The sequence below is a fragment of the Chiloscyllium punctatum genome, chromosome 10 (genome assembly GCF_047496795.1).
Source record: "Chiloscyllium punctatum isolate Juve2018m chromosome 10, sChiPun1.3, whole genome shotgun sequence".
Taxonomy (NCBI): Eukaryota; Metazoa; Chordata; class Chondrichthyes; order Orectolobiformes; family Hemiscylliidae; genus Chiloscyllium; species Chiloscyllium punctatum.
In genome coordinates this window covers 24047202-24068920 of record NC_092748.1, presented here as the reverse complement: position 1 = coordinate 24068920, position 21719 = coordinate 24047202, and the positions used below count along the sequence as shown (strand labels likewise).

General features: G+C 40.7%; 1 protein-coding gene across 4 annotated transcripts in view; it reads right to left on the bottom strand.

Moving 5' to 3' along the window:
• pcnt (pericentrin) overlaps nt 1-21719 on the bottom strand; it is a 310379-nt gene that overhangs the window by 158982 nt on the left and 129678 nt on the right. For all 4 annotated transcript variants that reach the window (XM_072578710.1, XM_072578712.1, XM_072578709.1 and 1 more), the window contains 7 exons: nt 19280-19506; nt 15887-16383; nt 13389-13884; nt 12230-12460; nt 9664-9822; nt 4698-4844; nt 145-275 (listed from right to left, as the gene is read on the bottom strand). In XM_072578710.1, coding sequence (XP_072434811.1) covers nt 145-275; nt 4698-4844; nt 9664-9822; nt 12230-12460; nt 13389-13884; nt 15887-16383; nt 19280-19506 — 1888 coding nt within the window. The remainder of the gene's footprint in view (nt 1-144; nt 276-4697; nt 4845-9663; nt 9823-12229; nt 12461-13388; nt 13885-15886; nt 16384-19279; nt 19507-21719) is intronic.

The window sequence follows — 21719 nt, the reverse complement described above, 5'->3', positions numbered from 1 at the left end:
GCTTGCATGGCTATCATCTAAATATTTTATGTTTTAATTTAAGTTAGTGTATCTATCTGATCTTTCCTATTCTATTTTTATCTTAGCTCATCTTTCTCTCACCATCACCACCAGCCCACACTTATTGCAAACCAAATCACTGACCGTTCAGATGTCAATCGTTCAAGGTCTGAGCGCAGCATGGCAACCAGATTGCCCCCTTCTTCATTTTCTCGGTCTCGACGCTGTAGTAGTGTCTCCAGTTCAGAGTTCTTGTCCTGTAACTCTTTCTGCAGCTGAGGAAAAGGCAACAATGAAGCCAAAGACAAGAAGCCAGTCATTGTCAGAATTTATTAGCTTCAATGCAATACAAGCAGCTACGACAGCCATATGGAAGCTGGGTAGCATTATAAGGGACACAACCATCCAAGCTCTACAAAACCTCTTTCAAACCATCCAAGGGGAGAATGTCTCTTCCAACAGCATTCTAGAGTATTTCAGTTATCAATTCATAGCAGAGTTTTCATTTTTGCAAAACTTTCATTTCTTCTACATTCTTCAACTAATGTGTCCTCCTGAAGTACCAGTTTTGGTGTATGTGGCGATTATCTGAAATGCACTGGCCCCAAAACTCAAAGATTTTATATCCCAATGGGTCTGGTTCTTCAAGCATAAAGATTGAACTTCATTAAATGCTGCAAATTCTTAAAAGAAAACTTTTCCATATTTGCTGACACCATCATTTACAGCACAGCTTCTCATCAAATTTGCTTCTGTCAGTAGCAAAGGTATAGTTGAACAACCTGTTTACATTATTGTTGTCATGGCAGAAACAATGTGTAACTGTAAACTAAAGCACAACTGTGTCTTAGTATTACAAAACTGGTCAGTCGATCAAAACATTTGCATTTCCTCTACAAAACAGCAACAGACCAGTCTCTAAATCTGTTTCGATGGGTAATAAATGGAGTTAGGAACACAACACATATCTGAATTTGATCAGGACAACCAATTATACTACTATATTATTGCAATTTAAATTAAAACTTGTTAGATTGACCTGACTGTTGAGCATCCAGGATTTAGCTGGGTGAGCCAAGCTCCAAATACATCCAAAAAATAATGCAAACAAAGACTAAACCTGAGGGCAAACAGAAACTTCGGGAATTCTTACCTACTTTTGGTTAAAGAGGTTGTGAATACCCGAGGAGATCTGCATAGTACGTGCAATGAATTAGCTTTCCTTGCACTGAATGGATTGTGCTGGGGGCTCATGTGTCAAAACAGTAGCATCCCTGCCACTGAACCAGATGACCTGGGTTCAAGTCCCAATTACTGCAGAGATATGCAATAATATCTGCGATGAACAGGTTGATCAAAAATATCTAGATAGTGCTGCCTTCAAATTTTTCTTCACGATTTAACCAACTCTCAGTGAAAGAATCAATGAGGAAACAAAGATTCAACAATTAATTACAAAAGATATAGTTATGTAAATTAGTACTTCATTTTACCAATCAGTTTTGAAGGCAGCCTTTGGACTGTACTGTCCAAGAATGGTATACAACCAACTGAAATCTTGAAACCCACTGACTCCCATAGCTACCTGGATTACACCTCTTCCCACCCTATCTCTTGCAAAAATGCCATCCCGTATTCCCAATTTCTCCGCCTCATCTGCTCCCAAGAGGACCAGTTCCACCATAGGACACACCAGATGGCCTCCTTCTTTAGAGACCGCAATTTCCCTTCCCACGTGGTTAAAGATGCCCTCCAACGCATCTCGTCCACATCCCGCACCTCCGCCCTCAGACCCCACCCCTCCAACCGTAACAAGGCCAGAACGCCCCTGGTGCTCACCTTCCATCCTACAAACCTTCGCATCAACCAAATCATCCACCGACATTTCCGCCACCTCCAAAAAGACCCCACCACCAGGGATATATTTCCCTCCCCACCCCTTTCCGCCTTCCGCAAAGACCGTTCCCTCCGTGACTACCTGGTCAGGTCCACACCCCCCTACGACCCACCCTCCCATTCTGGCACTTTCCCCTGCCACCGCAGGAACTGTAAAACCTGTGCCCACACCTCCTCCCTCACCTCTATCCAAGGCCCTAAAGGAGCCTTCCACATCCATCAAAGTTTCACCTGCACATCCACGAATATCATTCATTGTATCCGTTGCTCCCGATGTGGTCTCCTCTACATTGGGGAGACTGGGCGCCTCCTAGCAGAGCGCTTTAGGGAACATCTCCGAGACACCCGCACCAATCAACCAAACCCAACATTTCAACTCCCCCTCCCACTCTGCCAAGGATATGGAGGTCCTGGGCGTCCTTCACCGCCGCTCCCTCCACCACCAGACGCCTGGAGGAAGAACGCCTCATCTTCCGCCTCGGAACACTTCAACCCCAGGGCATCAATGTGGACTTCAACAGCTTCCTCATTTCCCCTTCCCCCAGCTCATCCTCGTTTCAAACTTCCAGCTCAGTTACTGTCTCCTTGACTTGTCCGACCTGCCTATCTTCTTTTCCACCTATCCACTCCACCCTATCCTCCTTGACCTATCACCTTCATCTCCTCCCCTACTCACCCATTGTACTCTATGCTACTCTCTCCCCACCCCCACCCTCCTCGAGCTTATCTCTCCACGCTTCAGGCTCACTGCCTTTATTCCTGATGAAGGGCTTTTGCCCGAAACGTTGATTTCGCTGCTTGTTGGATGCTGCCTGAACTGCTGTGCTCTTCCAGCACCACTAATCCAGTATTTGATTTTCAGCATCTGCAGTCATTGTTTTTACCTAACCAACTGAAATCAGCCCAACCATTTAGATTAGGAATGATTAAAAGTCAATTCTCTCAACTCAACAATATTTAAGTGTCAATTAATTGATCTACAAAATTGGATCAGATTAACATTGAGTTAATTTGCCAATGTGTCTCTATCCAATCCCGATTTGTTTCAACTCCGTTATGTTTACAGAAGTAGAGCATTCTCGCAGCAGGATACTGGGAACTGAGCTACAATGCGGTGTATGAATGAAATGGACGACTAATGCTAAGAATTAAATAAACCAGATGATTGTTGGAGTTACAACAGAGTTCACAAAAACCAGTGCATTAGAACAGATCAATGGATCACTGACTATTAAGTTACTACTGTACTGCTCTCTAAACATCGACTTTCCTCTTAAGATGTAACTTGCTCTTTAAATAGACTATAATGCCGCACACAAATGCATAGTACCCACTTGTTTTGAAGGTCGAAATCAGAGAGGTGAGAGGTACGTTCATTAACAGGCCCTTCGGTCCAACTCATCCATGCTGACCAGATATGCTAAATAAATCTAGTCCCATTTGCTAGCATTTAGCCCACCTCCCTCTAAACCCTCCCTGTTCATATACCCGTCCAGATGCCTTTTAAATGCTATACTTGAATGAGCCTTCTTGTATTTCCTCTGGCAGGTGATTCCATACACAAACCATCCTCTGTGTGAAAAAAGTTGCCCCTTCGGTCCCTTTTATATCCTCCCCCCTCTCACTTTAAACCAATGCCCTCCAGTTTTGGTCTCCCTCACCTTGGGGAAAAGACGGATTAGATTAGATTCCCTAGTATGGAAACAGGCTATTTGGCTCAACAAATCCACACCGACCCTCTGCAGAGTAACCCACCCCTGTACCATTATCCCTGACTAAAGCACCTAACACTATGGGCAATTTCGCATGGCCAATCCACCTGACCTGCACATCTTTGGATGTGGGAGGAAACCCACACAGACACTGGGAAGAATGTCTGTGTGGAGTTTGCACAGTCACCTGAAGTGGGAATTGAACCCAGATCTCTGGTGCTGTGAGGCAGCAGTGCTAACCTGGTCATAATTTTATAACCTTATCTCAAATCTCCCATCAATCTCCTTTGCTCCAAGGAGAACAAATCCAGATATTCCAATCTAACCTGTGCCCAACCCTAGAATCATTCTGGTAAATCTCACTATCTTAAGAACCCTCGCATATTTCCTGAAGGATGCTAAACAGAATTTGATGAAACACTTAGGACCAAACCAAACAAAGGAAATGTGAGGGGCAAGTTTTTTTTTGTCACATAGTGTGTGATAGCAGTCTGGAATGCACTGCCAGGGGAAGGCAGATAGATTAGGAGAGTTTAAGGGACTTTTAGATAAGTACATGAAGATGATAGGAGTGGAGGGATATGGACCAAGGGCAGGCTGAAGGGACTAATTTAGTTTGGCATCATGTTCGGCACAACACTGTGGGCTGATGGGCCTTTTCTTGTGCTGTACTGCTCTACATTCAAACCAGATCCCTTAACTGACTCGAAATAGATTATCTATTTCATTGTTGCATACTCCCATTCCCGATACAATATACTTCATTAAATAATTTAATAAGCGATATAGTCCTTTGGTATATCCTACAGTTTTGAAATCCATTGTGTAAGTTTTTTTTTCATAAGCTGCCTATCTGCAATATCTCACCATTTCTGTGAAAAGGTCATTAACCTGAAATGTTAATTCAGCTGTTGTACCTTTCAGGTATTACAAAAGTTCAAATTTGAAGTAATTTCTACTTTTACATAAACTTATCTTTATACTAATTTATGCAAAGGCAATTACCAAGATATGTTTCACAAGATTTTTTGAGTAGAATAAGGAACCATTGTTCAAGTACTTTGCATGAGATATTTTCCACAGCCTTACCTTTTTGGTTAGCTCTGTGTGTTGCTGAAGCTTTCCAGCCAACAGTTCCTTTTCTTCATTGTGCAGTTGCTTTGTTTTGTCTTGTTCCTGGGTAAAGATATCTCTTAGTTCCTGCAGTGCCTTGCTCTTCTCAGTTTCAAACTCATCCTACACAGGAAACATTTTTCAGGGAAACATACTGGTTATTTCATAACCAAGACAACACAAATCTTCAAAGACAATGCACTGCACTGTGATTTAACAGAAAATGTACTCATGGTCAAATTGAGGCTTTTCCTACCTATGGAAGTAAACAATAGATAATGTGACCATTGGCCTCATATGCACTTCACTATTTAAAAAGATTGCTCAGGTCCTACAAGATGTTGAAATGGACATGGAATCAGGACGGATATTCTGGTAGAACCAGCATCACCTTTGCACAAGACTTTTCTGCAAGCGGTTGAAATAAACTTACTTTTCCAAAAAGAATTGTAGAATCTTATCAAGCAAACCCCACGCATCTCCATCCGACTTAATATTTCTGTTTACTTGGATGAACATCAATATCAGTTGTGTGGCCTATCTTAGTGATCCTTTACTCGCATACTACATAGGAGTCATTCTGAACTGAACAGTCTGACAAAGGGATGCAGGATCATTCACTGATGCTATTCTAGTACTTGAACAATATGTTCAAACATGAAAATCTTAGAAGATTGGGTCACACCATAAAGTCGTTAACACAAATCACAGCAAAGAGTGCCACTTTTAGAACTTACCCCCTGATAACGTCGGTAAATCCTAGTGGTAAGTGAAAGATGTGAATGAAGAAAATATGATACAATCAACAATGATACAAAAAATAATGAAGTAAACCCAGAGTTTCATAATATTTATACTACAGGAGGTCTCCACTTAAGTATGATGCCTTATTGAGCTTGACTGAAATCCTCTGATCTGATTCAATTTCCTTCCCAATTTTCCCAAATCCTAATATATTTGTCTCATTCAAGTACTCAATCACCATTTACAATTGCCATCTTGGCTAAGTGTTTTCATGACACTACTTTAATATTTTAATAAAATAATATTAATGTTCCTTTTCATTTTTCTTGTAAGAATCTAAGAATATGCTTATTCTATCCATTTGCCAGCCAGTGAAAAATCTCTACTAACACCTTTTTCAAAACTCTTAGCTACCACACCATTGTTTTTGGCTTATTTCAAAACACTGATCAAACTTAATATTCATCAGAATCTATCATTCCTGCTATTGTTGCAGTGAATTTTCAGTGCACACTCGATATGGGAATTCTTCAAATTTATTCAAAAAAAAACTTGGTGAGTATAGTAGGTTGCAATGCATCTGCTGTTATTGAATGCCATTATTCATTGAGTGGGTGTTTAAGGTGGTGGATGGGGAGGCACTGAGGAATCCTTATTAGAACAGGGCATCTTCTTCTTGATTTAATTCACTGCCTCTTGTATTCTAGTTGTCTATTGTTTCTTGACATTGTTAAAGTCTATGCTGTGAGGAGGATGCTAAGAGGCTGCAGGGTGACTTGGACAGGCTGGCTGAGTGGGCAAATACTTGGCAAATGCAATAACATTGGTAGATAAGAGGTTGTCCATTTTGGTCACAAAACCAGGAAAGCAGATTATCATCTGAATGGTGTCAGTTTGGGAGGTGCAACGATACCGGAGTGTCATAGTGTAACAGTCTCTGAAGGTTGACATGCTGATGCAGCAGGCGGTGAGAAAAGCTAATGGTATTCTGGCCTTCGTAGCCATAGGATTTACGTATTGGTGTAGGGATGTCTTGCTGCCTTGGTGAGGCTGCACCTTAAGTATTGTGTGCAATTTTGGTCTCCCAGTCTGAGAACGACATTCTTGCTATTGAGGGAGTCCAGTGAATGAATACCAGACTGATTCCGGGATTGGCAGGACTGACATATAAGGACAGACTGGATTGACTGGACTTGTATTCAAAGGAATTCAGAAGAATTGGAGGGGGTGGGGGTGTGGAAGGAGAAGGAAGAGGAGACCTCATTGAAACATAAAAATCCAGATGGGACTGGACAGGCTAGATGTGGGAAGAATGTTCCCAGTGTTGGGGAAGTCAGAACTAGAGGTCACAGTCTAAGAATAAGTGGCAAGCCATTCAGGACTGAGAAGAAGAAGAATTTCTTCACTCAATTGTGAACATGTGAAAGTATGCGCCACAGGAAGCTATTGGGGCTATTTCATTACATACATTCAAGAGAGAGTTGGACGTGGCCCTTGCGTTGTGCTAAAGGGATCAAGGGGAATAGAGAGAAAGTGGGAACGGGATACTGGAAATGTAGGATTAGCCATGATCATATTGAATGGTAGTGCGCTCTAAAAGGACCAAATGTCCTACTCCTGCACATATTTTCTAAGCTTCTATGTTTCCTATAGCAAGGAGATCAAAATTGAATACAGTATTTTAAAAGTGGCCTTACCAATGTCTTTTGCAGCCGCAACATGATGTCCCAACTCCTATACTCAATGCAGTGACCAATGAAGACAAGTATGCTACTTTCCTTTAAAGAGGCATTAAAAAAAGATTGCAGCTGGCTGTCATCGTACCTACTCACCTTAACTGATCAGAAAACGTGGATGCCAGCTGCAAAATGCAATGCCTTTGTTTAAAAAAAACACAATGACAAATACATTTCAGAAACTTTTCAATTCCTAGTGTGCTACCGTCTTTTACTAGGGACAGTCAGTCAAAGTTAAAATTCAGCCCACTGATTAATATCACAACAAAAAGAAATTAAAACAAAATGGAGTACAGAGGCTGAAGGGTGACCTTATCAAGGTTTATAAAATCATGAGGGGCATGGATAGGATAAATAGACAAAGTCTTTTTCCTGGGGTGGGGGAGTCCAGAACTAGAGGGCATAGGTTTAGGGTGAGAGGGGAAAGACAGAAAAGGGACCTAAGGCGCAACTTTTTAATGCAGAGGGTTGCGTGTATATGGAATGAGCTGCCAGAGGAAGTGATGGAGGCTGGTACAATTGCAACATTTAAAAGGCATCTGGATGGGTTTAGAGGGTTATGGGCCAAGTACTGGTAAATGGGACTAGATTAGGTTAAGGTATCTGGTCGGCATGGACGAGTTGGACCGAAGGGTCTCTTTCCGTCCCTTACATCTATGACTCTAAGACGATACAATATAGGTGATGTCATGCAGGTAGAAGAAATAGATTGTTTTGTAGTTAACCCTAAGACAGAGGATGGTGAAGGCTGATCCTCTGTTTGAGGAAACAAGGATTGTGAATACCTAAAGACCAGAAAGGTATCTTGCAAATGAAAATCCACTTGATTACACTCAAAGGGCTGAGTGAAGCAGACTTTGTTTAAAAGTCCTGAGAAGATCCACTTTGGGGAAGCAGCAAGATGAGATATTGTTAATGTTGCACTTTAATCACAGGACTATAATACTGCAGAGAATATGGCCCAATTTATAATCACAGCATGGGTTTTCAGTTATGTCAAGTAGTTAATTGGGAATACCCAATTTCTTGTTTATTGCTTAGTTGCCCACTATATAATGTTTAGTTAATATTGGTTTTACTTCATTGCTACAATAGAAAATTGGAAAACCCACAGGACCAACTCAGCCATAATCTTGCATGCCTCACACTGTCTAAGCACCCTATGATCTGTATGTCCTTGTTTGCAATATTCTACCTGTACTACTCAGAAAACAAAGCTTTTCACTGTACTTAGGTACATGACTACAATAAATCAAATCAAATCTTTCAGTCTCCAGATTATTTGAAACTCGAAGTACAACAGAAGATAAACAGTGCAATCCTCTGGAATGCCTGATGTGCTGAACACATGGGAATTGCCTAAGAAGTTCCAACTTCTGATAAGCACTTCCTCTAGTCCCCAGGACGCTTCACGACAATTTTCAAAGTTGGAAAGTTTAGACAGTTCTTACCTGGATAGTTACCCAGGAAACATTAGATGAATTTAAACCCAGTTCAACATCTGTTTAACTTCAAAACTGACCACCCCTCACTCCCTGTCTACTGCTGACCACCCTACCTGACTACGCCTTCTGACTGCCATCCTGGCCTGACCAAGTACTCTGATTAAACTTGACTGGACCACCACAACCGCCGCCAACCTTTAACAACCGTAACTTCTACCCAGATACTCATCTCACTAACTATCCAAAGAGCCATCTAATCACATCATTCACCAAACCTAAACTGACTTAAACTTATCATATGCAGCTAGTTCTGTAACGAGGGCTTGTCTTATCTTGCCCTGACTCCATTTAGATTCAGGAATATTCCCCAAAGGATGGTGACACAGCGCATTTCTGTGAAATCTGGGCTGAAAGAACACAACCTGGCCTGTTCAAAAGCTTTATTGTTTCTATCCAAAGGGCAGCACGGAAGCTCAGAGGTGAGCACTGCTGTCTTTCAGCGCCAGGGACCCGGGTTCGATTTCAGCCTCATGTGACTGCCTGTGTGAAGTCTGCACATTCTCCCTGCATCTGCGTGAGTTTCCTCTGGGTGCTCTGGTTTCCTTCCACAGTCCAAAGATGTGCAGGTTAGGTGAACTGGCCATGCTAAATTGCCCATAATGTTTAAGGATGTGTAGGTTAGATGCGTTAGTCAGGGGAAATGTCGAGTAATAGGGTAGGGGAATGGGTCTGGATTGGTTATCCTTCGGACTTGTTGGGCAAAATGGCCTGTTTCCACACTGTAGGGTTTCTATGATTAAACAGTCTTTTCGCACTACTCCTTTGTCTCTCTATACATGTGTAGCAGCTGCTTCAACATTCGCTTAATAGTTACCTATCCTTTTATCAAACATATTTCGATGTATACAAGCAAAAATTAACACACTTTCTATGCAATACAAAAAAAACCGTTTACTTGCACCCATCCCCTTACTTTCTTCCTTTGTCAAATAGCCTGCAATTTCCTGTGAATATTACCTTGAGCTGCTTAATTTCTTGAGTAAGTAAGAGCTCAGACTGGTTCTTGAGAAGCTCAAACTCCTCCTGGAACTGCTGCAGTTGTTGTGATTTCTCAACTTCAAAGTTGGACTGCAGTGTCCGTCGCATCTTTTCTACTTCTGACTTGGCCGTATCAACCTAGCAGTCAAAATTATGAGCAATGAGTACAGTAGGTCGCTGAACTTAACAGGTAGTAAAACTAAATCTCAGAATTACAGAGACAAGTATTTAAGTTCGTTCAAATATCTCATGGATAAGACATTTTGAAATAAATATCTTTGGTTTTAAATAATGGATAAATTTGAGGTTACTTATTTGAAGATATTATCATTGAGTTGAATTGCACTTGTTTTTGGCCATATGACATTAAATTCAGAAGTAAGGCATTACAGCCTGTCAAAGCATCTATTCAAGATAGTATTTTTCATGCAAACCAGTTTGAGACAAATGACATTTGATAACTAAACCTAAAGGGAAAATCAGCATAATTTGTTCAAAAGATAATTAACAGGATGCGAGCTCCAACACCCAGACCCAGCATTTATTACTCAACCTCAAAGTTCCCAAGAAGATGATAATAACCTGTCTTCCCAAATTACTACAATTCTTGTGGTGAAAATTCTCTCAACAGTACTTTTAGATATGGAGTTCTAGGCTTTTGACCCTATAATGGAGGAATGATGATATACTTTCAAGTTAAGATATTGTGTGGGTCAGAGGTGGGGGTGACCCTATGCAACTGCTGCCCTTTTCCTTCTAGGTAGCTAAAGTGGTAGATTGGGAAGTGCTAGGAAATGGGTACAGTGCATTGTAAAGATGGTACATGGTGAAACCAAACTGTACAGTGGAGGAAACAAGTGATGAAGGTCGGGGATAACTACCTATGAAGAAAGACTACTTTGTCCACGATGGTGGGAAGCTTCTTGATTATTTTTGGCATTGTTCATCTGACTGTGCTATGCAAATGCTGGGAAGGTTTATAGATTTGTTTGCTGCAGAATACCTGGGCTCAGTCTGAGCCTGAATATTTTCCAGATCTTTCTGCAAGCAGACTCTTCATTATTTGAAAAATTGCAAATTATGTAACTACTGTTGGAGATTCTCATTTCTAACGTCATGGAGGAAAGGTCATTGATTAATCAACTTAAGCTGTTTGTGCCTCAAGCATTTTCTCAAGGCATTCCTATAGCAGTGCCCTGGGCTGAGAAAATTGGTTTCCAACAAATACAACAATCGTCCTTTGTACAAAGTGTGACTTGTACCAATGGAGACCTTTCCATTAGATCCTCACTGTCTACATTTGATTAGGGCTCCTGCTTGCTGCAGTTATTCAAACACTTTAATGTCAAGGCAGCCACTCTCTCTTCTTTGGAGCTCAGCTCTTTCATTCAGGGGAATAATTCCTAGCAGAATAGAAACTGATCAGGTTAATATTAGATTAGGTAACACCTAATACCAATGTCAACAATGCCTTCCATCAATTTGTAGATGAGTATGCTGATGCCATTTGAATGTCAGCACTGTAATGGTACTGGCTAGGGGTGTAACATTCCCTTCGTACTTTTTCTCCCTTTCACTTCTGTACGACTTGAAATTTATTTCTTCTAAATCTTACTGGTTGTAAAGAAAAGTTACTTCAAAGTTTGATTCTACGCTTGAGATAAATCATTTGAACAGCCAGTTCATCAAATAAATCAAATTTGTCCAGTTTATTTTATAATCTCTCCGATTGAGCAAACATTTCCGCAGCCTATCTAAGACTGCCTACCTGAATTCAAAAATATCCATCACCAGTGTTGTCTTTGACCTTTCAATGTTCACAAAATTAAGCCATTTTGTTTGTTTCCAATAAAACCAATTTTAAATGCACTTCTCCTAAACAAACAAAGATAAACAGAACTGCTTGCCATTTACTGTATTTTAACGATACCATCATTTATAATTGGCTCTCACTTGAGATTGCCAGATAGTAACTATGGTATATGGACACAAGAACTCCAGCGAGAGGGCAGTATCCAGTTCCTGTACAAAAGGATTTCCATCAGCACCAGTATGCACTCAAAAAGCTTCAAATGGTGCAAATAAAAGCAGAACTTTCAGGAAATACTTGTGGTTTTACATTATAGGCTACATTTATAGTATTACCAAAGTAGGTAGTGGAAAAATCCTGGTAGTAAAGAGACCACTGCTGACAATGAATGTTACTAGCATACAATTTAATTGTATGCAGATGTTGTGCATTAACTGGGGAATCACTACAGTTCATGTGAAAATAGGTACGGGCTAAAATGGTGGTTGCTGCATACTCTTAAAATGTGCTATTTTGTAGCTAAATAAAGTGCCTCAAATTGTATCCAGTTCTAACCATCATCAACTAACAGCTATTCTTCAGTTACAAATAGCTGATTTATTTTTTTTCCCAGTCACACTATATTGCTATAGCAAGAATATCAAGAATTATATTGCCCTTTTCACACTGATGGATCCTTTGATCAGAAACAGTGATTAGAAGTTCAGTTCCTGTAGAACCTGAAGCAGCACAAACCTGTTCTTTTTGATTTTGCATCTGAATCTTTGCCAGCTCTTCACTAAGCTTCTGCGCATATTCCTTTTTCTGTCTTTCAGCCTCTGTTGACTGCAGCATTTGAAGTTCCTTGAGTGCCTGCTGATGCTGATCTTCAAGGCGAAGCACCTCATCTCGAATCACATCAAGGCGCTTCTGATGTTCCTGTTCCAGTAAAGCCTTCTGGTTGTTTAGAGCTGCCTCCAAATCTTCCTGCAAAATACACCAACAAGTAGGCAAAAGTCAAAAGTTGATTCAGTTTCTTCCTTATAAAAGAAAAATCCCTTCCATCTTATTTCTTAAATTTACAGATTTTGAGAACTTAGGAAAGAAAAGTAGTAAAAGTTGCAGTACAGAATTATATGAGCAGTTTCAACTTAAAATTGTGAAAAAAAAATTGCTCATTTGTCAGGATCTGGAATGCTGCCAGTAAAAGTTGATTGTATGTAACTCCAAAAGAAGTGGTCAGGAACAGAGCATGAAGGCTATGTGGAGTCATGGACAAAAAAACTGGTTATAAAACATCTTGTTTTTAAAACTGTCATCCTTCACTGCTTCTCAGATCTCTAACTCTCCCCAGTCTCACATCAATCAGGTACAGGCTGACCTACATCAGTCCTCTTGAGCAACTTGCTTCAACTTGGATAGATCATGATACAAAACAGTACAAGATGCTGGCAGAACTGCCAAATGTTCTGCTTTTAAACAAATGTAAGTTGTTATCAGGATATAGGGCTATGTTTGAATGAAAACCAGCATAGGCGTGCCAGGCTGAATAGTTTGCTTTAGCATTATATATTTCCATGAGTCCATGACAACTGGGGACAAAAATTTCTAATTGGAAAATTTGAGATATAAATGCAGATTTAGTGTCTGCTTTCGAAGAAGAATGGGATCAAACTGAAATAACTTAGGCCTCCACACATCTGGCATTTTTTAACATGCTCCCTTATCCATTATTTCTAGGAATACATTCAACAGAGGAAAATTATGCATTGCTTACCAAGTTAAAATTTTCTCCATTCTCAGTGAGGATAAATATTTATTACAAGTTAACAACTGGGATACAGAACAATTGGGTAACATGCCTTTCTGTCTTGTCTAGAACGAACATAACACAACTACAACTAAATTTGACTACCTTGTGGATCTCCTCAAGCTCTGTTGCCATGTCTTTAATTTTTTCCAAATGAACAGTAGCTAGCTCCTTTCGGATTGTCTCCTGCACATCACTCAGTTCAGCCTCATGCTCAATCTTAAGCTGATTTACTTCCCCAGCTAGTTTCTCTGCAATCTCTCTCTTCGTTTTCTCTAAATTCTCCTCTGAGTTTTTCAGTGCCTCCTGCAATCTGTGAATCTCTGCCCGGTATTTATATATTGCATCTTCCAGATCTGCCGAGTGCTTCAATTTTAAGGCATCCAAAGCAGCTAACTTTTCTTTCTCCAGAGTCTCTATTTCAGCTTGATGTTTGGTGTGCAATTCCATTTTTAAATCCTCTACTTGACTCTGATGGTGTTCCATCAGATGTTTGCTTTGGCTTTCCAGCTCCTCCACATGTCTTCTCTTCAGCTCCTGGAGAAGGGTCTCCTGTTCAGACATAAAATTGTCCATCATCTGTTTGTGATCCTCCATGAATCTAAAAAGTTCATATGGAAATAGAAAAAGAATATTAAAGCATAGAATAGTTTTGGAGCTGCTGCTTGTGTCATTTTATAAATGAACTAGATAAGGGCATGGAAGGATGGGTTAGTAAATTTGCAGATGACACTAAGGTCAGTGGAGTTGTGGATAGTACTGAAGGATGTTGTAAATTACAGAGGGACATAGATAAGCTGCAGGGCTGGGCTGAGAGGTGGCTAATGGACTTTCATGTAGAAAAAAAGTGTGAGGTGATTCATTTTGGAAGGAGCAAATAGAGAGTACTGGGCTAATAGTTAGATTCTTGGCAGTGTAGATAAAGAGAGATCTTGGTGTCCATGTACATGGATCCCTGAAAGTTGCCACCCAGGTCGACAGGGTTGTTAAGAAGGCATACGGTGCGTTAGTTTTTATCGGTAGAGAGAACGAGTTTCAGAGCCACAAGGTCATGCTGCAGCTGTACAAAACTCTGGTGCGGCCATGCTTGGAGTATTGTGTATAGTTCTGGTCACCGCATTATAGGAAGGATGTGGGAGCTTTAGAGAGGGTTCAGAGGTGATTTACTAGGATGTTGCCTGGTATGGAGGGGAGGTTTTATGAGGAAAGGCGGAGGGACTTGAGGCTGTTTTCATTAGAGAGGAGAAGGTTGAGAGGTGACTTAATTGAGACATATCAGATAATCAGAGGGTTAGATAGGGTGGACAAATCTGGAAAAGCTGCCAATTGTGGAAAAGCGAATCAGGCAAAGGAACAGAAGATCTGTGCACAATGAAAAGAAATTCCATAATGTCTCAAGAACAACTAACAGAATAATGTTTCGAAATTTTAACAATGCTCTTAATTATCAGAGAAGCCATGGAGACATTTCAGTTCTCTAGTATAAATGTCTTCTACCCTTATTTACATATAAGAGGAAGAAATCGGTTAGGATGGAGACAGCACCAATGTTTACATGGTATCCTCAACAGGTGGTTTGAGGAAACATGATTTGTTTTTGTTGCATTTTTCATGATTCACATTATTCACTAAACTGACTCTGCATCCTGAATCCAACTCAGATAAGTATTCTATACAATTTGTTGTGGATCATTTGAAATATTCATGTTATTTTCTCAGATGACCAAAGGTAAATTAGGAATAGTGCAGCAACACATAAGTGTGGGAGAAAATCCACTTCCCTGTCCACCCACAGCATGGCTGCAAAGAACATAAGGAACCATGACTGCCGAAGCCACAATAGAAATCACCCAGAGTGCCTCAGCCTTGACCAAACAGGCTAACCAAGACTCTATGCAGCAAACAGGAGATGATTGAGGAATACACTTCCCGAGACAGCCTGACGAAGACTTCCAAGCACTCAGTAAGCACTATTGCTCCCAAATCATAAAGGCAGCCTCATTCCTCACACATACTGGAATTCCACAAAGGATGCTCAGACTGAAAGGCACCAAAAGGTACCTTGCTTGCAGACTAACCACAATGGAAACCCAGGATGAGAAACATTAGCACCTACTCTCACAGAGGATCAGAATCTCCTAACTCAATCATAGACTAATTGCTGCAAGCGGATGGCTGATTGTCCTCCCCTTGATTATGTTTTACTCTTGATTGTACTGTAATTCACACCACATTACTGTACTCCCATAAAACTACCTGCACCGTCTGCTCAAGGAAGAGAACCCTTCATCTACCTGTACAGAATGTCAGTTCTGTGTCAGCCGAGTCAAGTTCTCTTCTAGTGATATTGTTTGTAATAAACAGCTGGTCAATTTCACCCGATCTGCACTTGTGTGGTCTCTGTTCAACTGGGTAGTTTCTCTGACAGTAAGGAATCTTGAGTTCACAAAGAATTGGATTAAAGTATCTGCAAAAACAAAAGCTCTTTCTCGCTCCTGTATAGACAGCTATTCTTCTGCTTGCATTACTTGTACTGGATCCCAGAAGATTGTTCCAATACATGCTACTATTTCATTCCCAAACCATGTCTATGTGTTACTCACCTGTTCTGTACTTCTAGGTGTTTCATAGTTGATTGCGCCTGCACATTGACTTGGAATTTCTCAAACTGCTCTGCCATCAGAGACTTGGTCGTGGCAAGTTCAGCGTCAAACTGTGCTTGGATTTTCTGGCGTATTGCTACAATTTCTGGTAACTGTTCATTTGTAAGACTATCCTGAAGCTGCTGCAAATGTTTTCTCTCTTCCTTTAGTTGCATCTCAAGTTTAGAAATTGTGGTGCACTGTTCTTCTTGAATCTGATTCATTTCTACATTTCTCTGGTTAAATCCCTGTTCCATTGCTCGCTTTTCCTCTTCAAATTCATTGAGGAGCTCTTTGCGTAAAGCTGACACGTTCTGTTCGGTGCTGGCTTGTAGCTCTTCTCTTAAAATTTTCAATGCATGTTCTTTCTCCTTTGCACATTCCTGCATTTTAGCCTCAAATTCTTCCCTGCTGGCCTCAAGTTTATGGTTAGCTTCTTCCAGTAACTGGGCTTTGTCCTGCAAATAATCACAACAGGAAAATACCAAATTAATTCTCTATTTGCGAGGTTGGTCATTGAAACAAATATACACAGCCTTGACAAACAGCTGCGAAACCATTAAGGTGAACCAGAAAGTAGGCATTACACAGGAGGTCACCATTCAGCTCATCATGTCCATGCAGGGACTCTAAAACACAAATTCAGCCATTCTTATTACCTGCTCTCAGTTGCCTTGAAAATTCTCTCTTCAGATGCTTATCCAAGTTCCTTTTGAAAGTCACTCTTAAATTCACCTCCATGAAACTCTCAGGCAGTACATTAGGATTTCAGCTACTTGCGGTCTTTAGGCCCCTTGCACCAATGAGCACAGTTTCTCTCCTTCTACCATACACAGCCTCCCTATCAAATCCCCCCTCAACCTTCTGAAGACAACAATCCAAACTTCTTCAATCAACGTACTTAATTGAAATATCCTGTTCCCAAACAATCCTTGCAGACATTTTCTTCAGTGCTTTTATTTGGGATAAGCTGTCAAAAATATTCATCAGAAGTTTTGATTACAAGAGCTACCTCAGCTGAACTGTGTCATACCTTGTACTGACTAAAGATTCAATTCAATTCTCCCAGTTTCATGGCCACGTTTGCTCGGATGACAATGGAATCTTCCAAATTAGCACCCCTCACCCTCCTTTTTCCTTAATTAAATGCAAGATATTTCCCACATATTCACAGCCACCAAGGCCACAATAGGGCTCCCAGTATTCTCACCTATCATCAACCAGCATCTGCATGCAGCATAGAATCCGTTGCCACTTCCACTATATCCATTGCGATGCCATCACCAAACACATCTCTCCCTAACCACACCTATACCACCCACCATCAGTCCCTCTGTAACATCCTGGTCCACTCCTCTAATACACCGAACATCCTGATGCCATTTCATAGTACCTTTCTATGCAAGCCTAGATGATGTAACATCTATCCAAGAGACCAAATACTCCCTATGAGTGAAGAAGCAATTTAAATGTACTTCCATTTTAGCACACTATTACAAAGACACTTGATATTTAACATTGCTTGGAGCACTTGGGTTTTTGAGGACAGAGAAATATGGATTTATTTCAAGTGTGGTGGAATTACCTGGAGTAATTTCTTTAAAAGAAGTCATTAGAAATTCACGGTAGACATGGGAGTTTATTCTTCAAACAAGGCCTCCTGGTATTTGCATGATTGGTAATAATAGCTGGCTTTGCTGTGGACAACTACTGAGAATGTTTCCAACTCTAACTTGGGGAGAATCTTTTTAAAAAATGGACATGTGCTCAGAACAAGTTGAATTCAAGGAAAGTTTACTCAGACTACTCTACCGAACTGATACTTCCAAAAAGAAAGCCATCTTGGTGAGTTCATGATGAACCTATTTTGTCCTTCTAAAAGAACATTTAAAGAAACATCTCAAGATTCTATATCCTGAGGAATCTCTATCACTTAACCACCCATGCCTGAATGTAAGACTCAGGGACCTCTTACACTTAATATTTTTGCCTTCAAGAAGAACCCATAATAATTATATATTACTGATTGTGAATGTTAACCAATCATTGTATCTTCATTGAATAAGTACTGATTTAATAGAAAATGAATAATCATGCTTTCATTAATAAATTGGTTCATTGATTTTGTTCTTTAAAATACTGATATGGTATTTAAATTGTCCACCTCGGAAAATGGGAATAGTATTTTCTTTTACGTTATGACCTGTGAAGTAGTGGGACGAGTGTGACAGCACACTCCACCAGCCTTGATCATAACAATGATCAATGCTCACAATATCATTTCCTTTACATTGGGAGACTAAAAATACTTTGGCAACTCTGCAGGACACCTCAGATTGTCTGAAAATGTGACTCCAAGTCTCAAGTGGTTGCTCTCACGCTGACATCTCTATTCTTAGTGTACTCCTGTGAAGTTCAATGCTAGCTCAAGGGAGAGTCCCATATCATTTGATAAAGACCTTCACAGCGTTCTGAGCTCAATGATGAATTCAACAATTTCAGACTAAAATATCTGTGTTCCCCCTATTCTCCCTCTTTTTATTTGTAGATTCTGGTTTTAATCTCATGTGGCTCTCTCATTTTTGCTTTGAATGCTGATTATTCCACTGTTTAGCTCTTTGACAAGTCTACCAAATCATTTAAATGTCTTCTGCTCATGCCATCACACAGATCATCTTTTTGGCGTTTTTAATCTTCCCCTTCCTTTGTTTCACCCAGCTATTAGATTTCTCAATTCTGATGAAAGAACATAATTTGAAAAGTTAACTCTGTTTTTCCTTCTTTGCTACGAGATCTGCTCAGCATTTTCTACTTTTATTACTCAAGATTCCTTTGCTATGTGAGAACACTCAATAATTCACCTATTAAAATCCTCACGTACCCTCTTTCAAATTGTACCCTTTAGTTCTCTTGCTGCTTCTTCCTCACAGCAATGCAGAAATTACTTTTTATATAGTGGTCTTATCAATCCTAGAAATAAGCTAACTCTTCACAAGCAAATTTCCGATCAATCCCAACAATTTCTCAAATGGATTTCATGCTTTCACTTACACTTAATAAATTACATTTATGTTTCAAGTGTCTTGGTTGGATTTCACTGCTGACTTCTGAGGCAAAAAAACATTCTGCGGTGGTGTGATTCAAGCTGGCCAAATTCAGAGATGTTTTATTTGAACTCAGATCTCAGAGATGGAAGGATAAGATGCAAAAGTTTTCAAGGTTATTTTCCTTGATTAATGTCTGCGTAACAAACGTGTGTGTAATTTCAACTTCTCAGGAAGATGATTTCGGCTAAGAAATTACAGCTATATGTAAAATAAACAGAAAAAACAAAGAATAGGAACCAAAACTGACCTGGTCAATTTGCTTGATCTGTTCGGTAAGCTCCGTTGTTACAATAGCATGATCTCTCTTCAGACGTTCAATCTCTTCCTGCAGACAAACAACTTTCTCTCTTTCAAAGTCCACTGCAGCTAATTTGTCCATCTCCATTTCCTCCAACTTTCGGACATACTCTTTCACTTCCATTTCTACCTCCTGGGCAGTCTGTTGTGCACACTGGAGTCGTAATTTAGTAATCTCTACAAAATAAATTACATGCACTTAAACAGTTGCTCCTGAAGAGAAAGAAACATAACATAATTCCTGCTTTCTCTTAAAATATTGGAACAAATAATCACTCCATTTGACTAGCTTACAAAAGGGTTGCCCACTCCTCAAGAAATTGGACAACATCAACACGCACATAATTGCACAACTTTGAAGCAAATTTTGTGACTAATACATTTTCAACTCCTTTGTAGTAGCAACGAAAAACATGCAGGTTTTAAAAATCCACTTTACAAGAACTATATGCACAACCAATGAAAATACTCTCCATCGAAAGGAGATCTAAGTACTTGTAGCAGGTGCAACTAAAATTCCAAGTGAGATTGTGAACATTAATGCTGCTTGAAGATGAATCCTGACGGGTAGCAGTGTAAAAAGCAATAATCCTCAGCTTTGCAGATTAAAATGAATATGAAAGCAAAAGGATACAAACAAGTTCAAAGTCCCCATCTTGTGACAGAAGCAATTAGGAGAGAGAAAGATCAAACTAAACAAATGAAGATAGAAGACAGTCAATAGGATACTAACAGCAGGGAATTAAGTGCCATAATTCTAGCCCCCAAGGAGCAGTCGCACACTGGTTAGCACTGTTGCCTTACAGTGTCAGGGACCCATGTTCAATTCCAGCCTCAGGTGATTGTCTGTGGAGTTTGCATGTTCTCCCAGCATCTGTCTTCTGTCTCCTCCCAGAGTGCAAAGACGTGCAGGTTAGACAGATTTGCCATGCTAGGTTGTCCATAGCATCCAGAAATGTCTAGGTGAGGTGCATTAGCCATGGGAAATGCAGGTTTTAAAAAAATGTATTCATTTTGTGGAATGTGGGCGTCGCTGGCTGGCCAGCATTTTTTGCTGGCACCGATTTGCTTTTCAGAAGGTGGCGATGAGCTGCCTTCATGAACTTCTTGGCTGACCCACAATGCCTTTAGGGAGGGAATCCCAGGATTTTGACCCAGTGACAGTGAAGGAATGCCAATATATTTCCAAGTCAGGATGGTGAGCGACTTGGATGGGAACTTGAAGGTGGTGATGCTCCCATATATCTGTTGCCCTTGTCCTTCTAGATGGTAGTGGGTTCGGAAGGTGCTGCCTGAGGATCCTTGGTGAATTTCTGCAGTGCATCTTGTAGACAGTATGTACTGCTGCTACTGAGTGTCAGTGGTGGAGGGACTGGATGTTTGCGGATGTGCTACCAATCAAGTGGGCTGCTTTGTCCTGTCAAGCTTCTTGAGTGCTGCTGGAGTTGTACTCATCCAGACAAGGGGGGATATTCCATCACACCCTTGATTTGTGCCTTGCAGAGTGGACAGGCTTTGAGGAGTCAAGAGACTTATTTGCCACAATATTCCCAGCTTGTAACCTGCTCTTGTAGCCACTGCGTTTATGTGATGAGCCCAGTTGAGTTTCGGGTCAATGATTACCCCCCCCCCCCCCAGGATGTGACAGTAGAGGATTCAGTGATAGTAACACCATTGAATGCCAGCAGGCAGTGATTAGATTGCCTCTTATTTGTGGTAGCCAGAAACTGGCATTTGTTTGGTGCGAATGTTACTTGCCAATTGTCGGCTCAACCCTGGATACTGGCCATACTTGTTGCATTTGAACATGGACTGTTTCAGTATCTGAGGAGCTGCAAATGGTGCTGAGCGTTGTGCAATCATCAGCAAACATCTCCATTTCTGACCTTATGGAGGGAAGGTCACTGATGAAGCAGCTGAAGACGTTTGGGCTGAGGACATTACTCTGAGGAACTGCTGCACAGCTGTCCTGCAGCAAAGATGATTGACTTCCAACAACCACAACCATCTTCCGATGTGTCAGGTACAGCTCCAACCACCAGAGGGTTTACCCACTGATATCCATTGATTCCAGTTTTGCTAAGGCTCCTTGATGACATACTCTGTCAAATGCAGCCATGGTGTCAAGGACTGTCACTCTCACCTCACCTCTGTAATTCAACTCTTTTGTCCATGTTTAGACCAAGGCTGACTGGCCCTGACAGAATCCAAACTGGGTGTCACTGAACAGGTGCTGCTTGATAGCTTAATTGGTGACATCATCCATGACTTTACTGATGATTGAGAGTAGACTGATGGGGTAGTAATTGGCAAGGTTGGATTTGTCCTGCTTTTTATGTACAGGACATATGAGGGCAATTTTCAGATCAATACTAGTGTTGTAACGTATT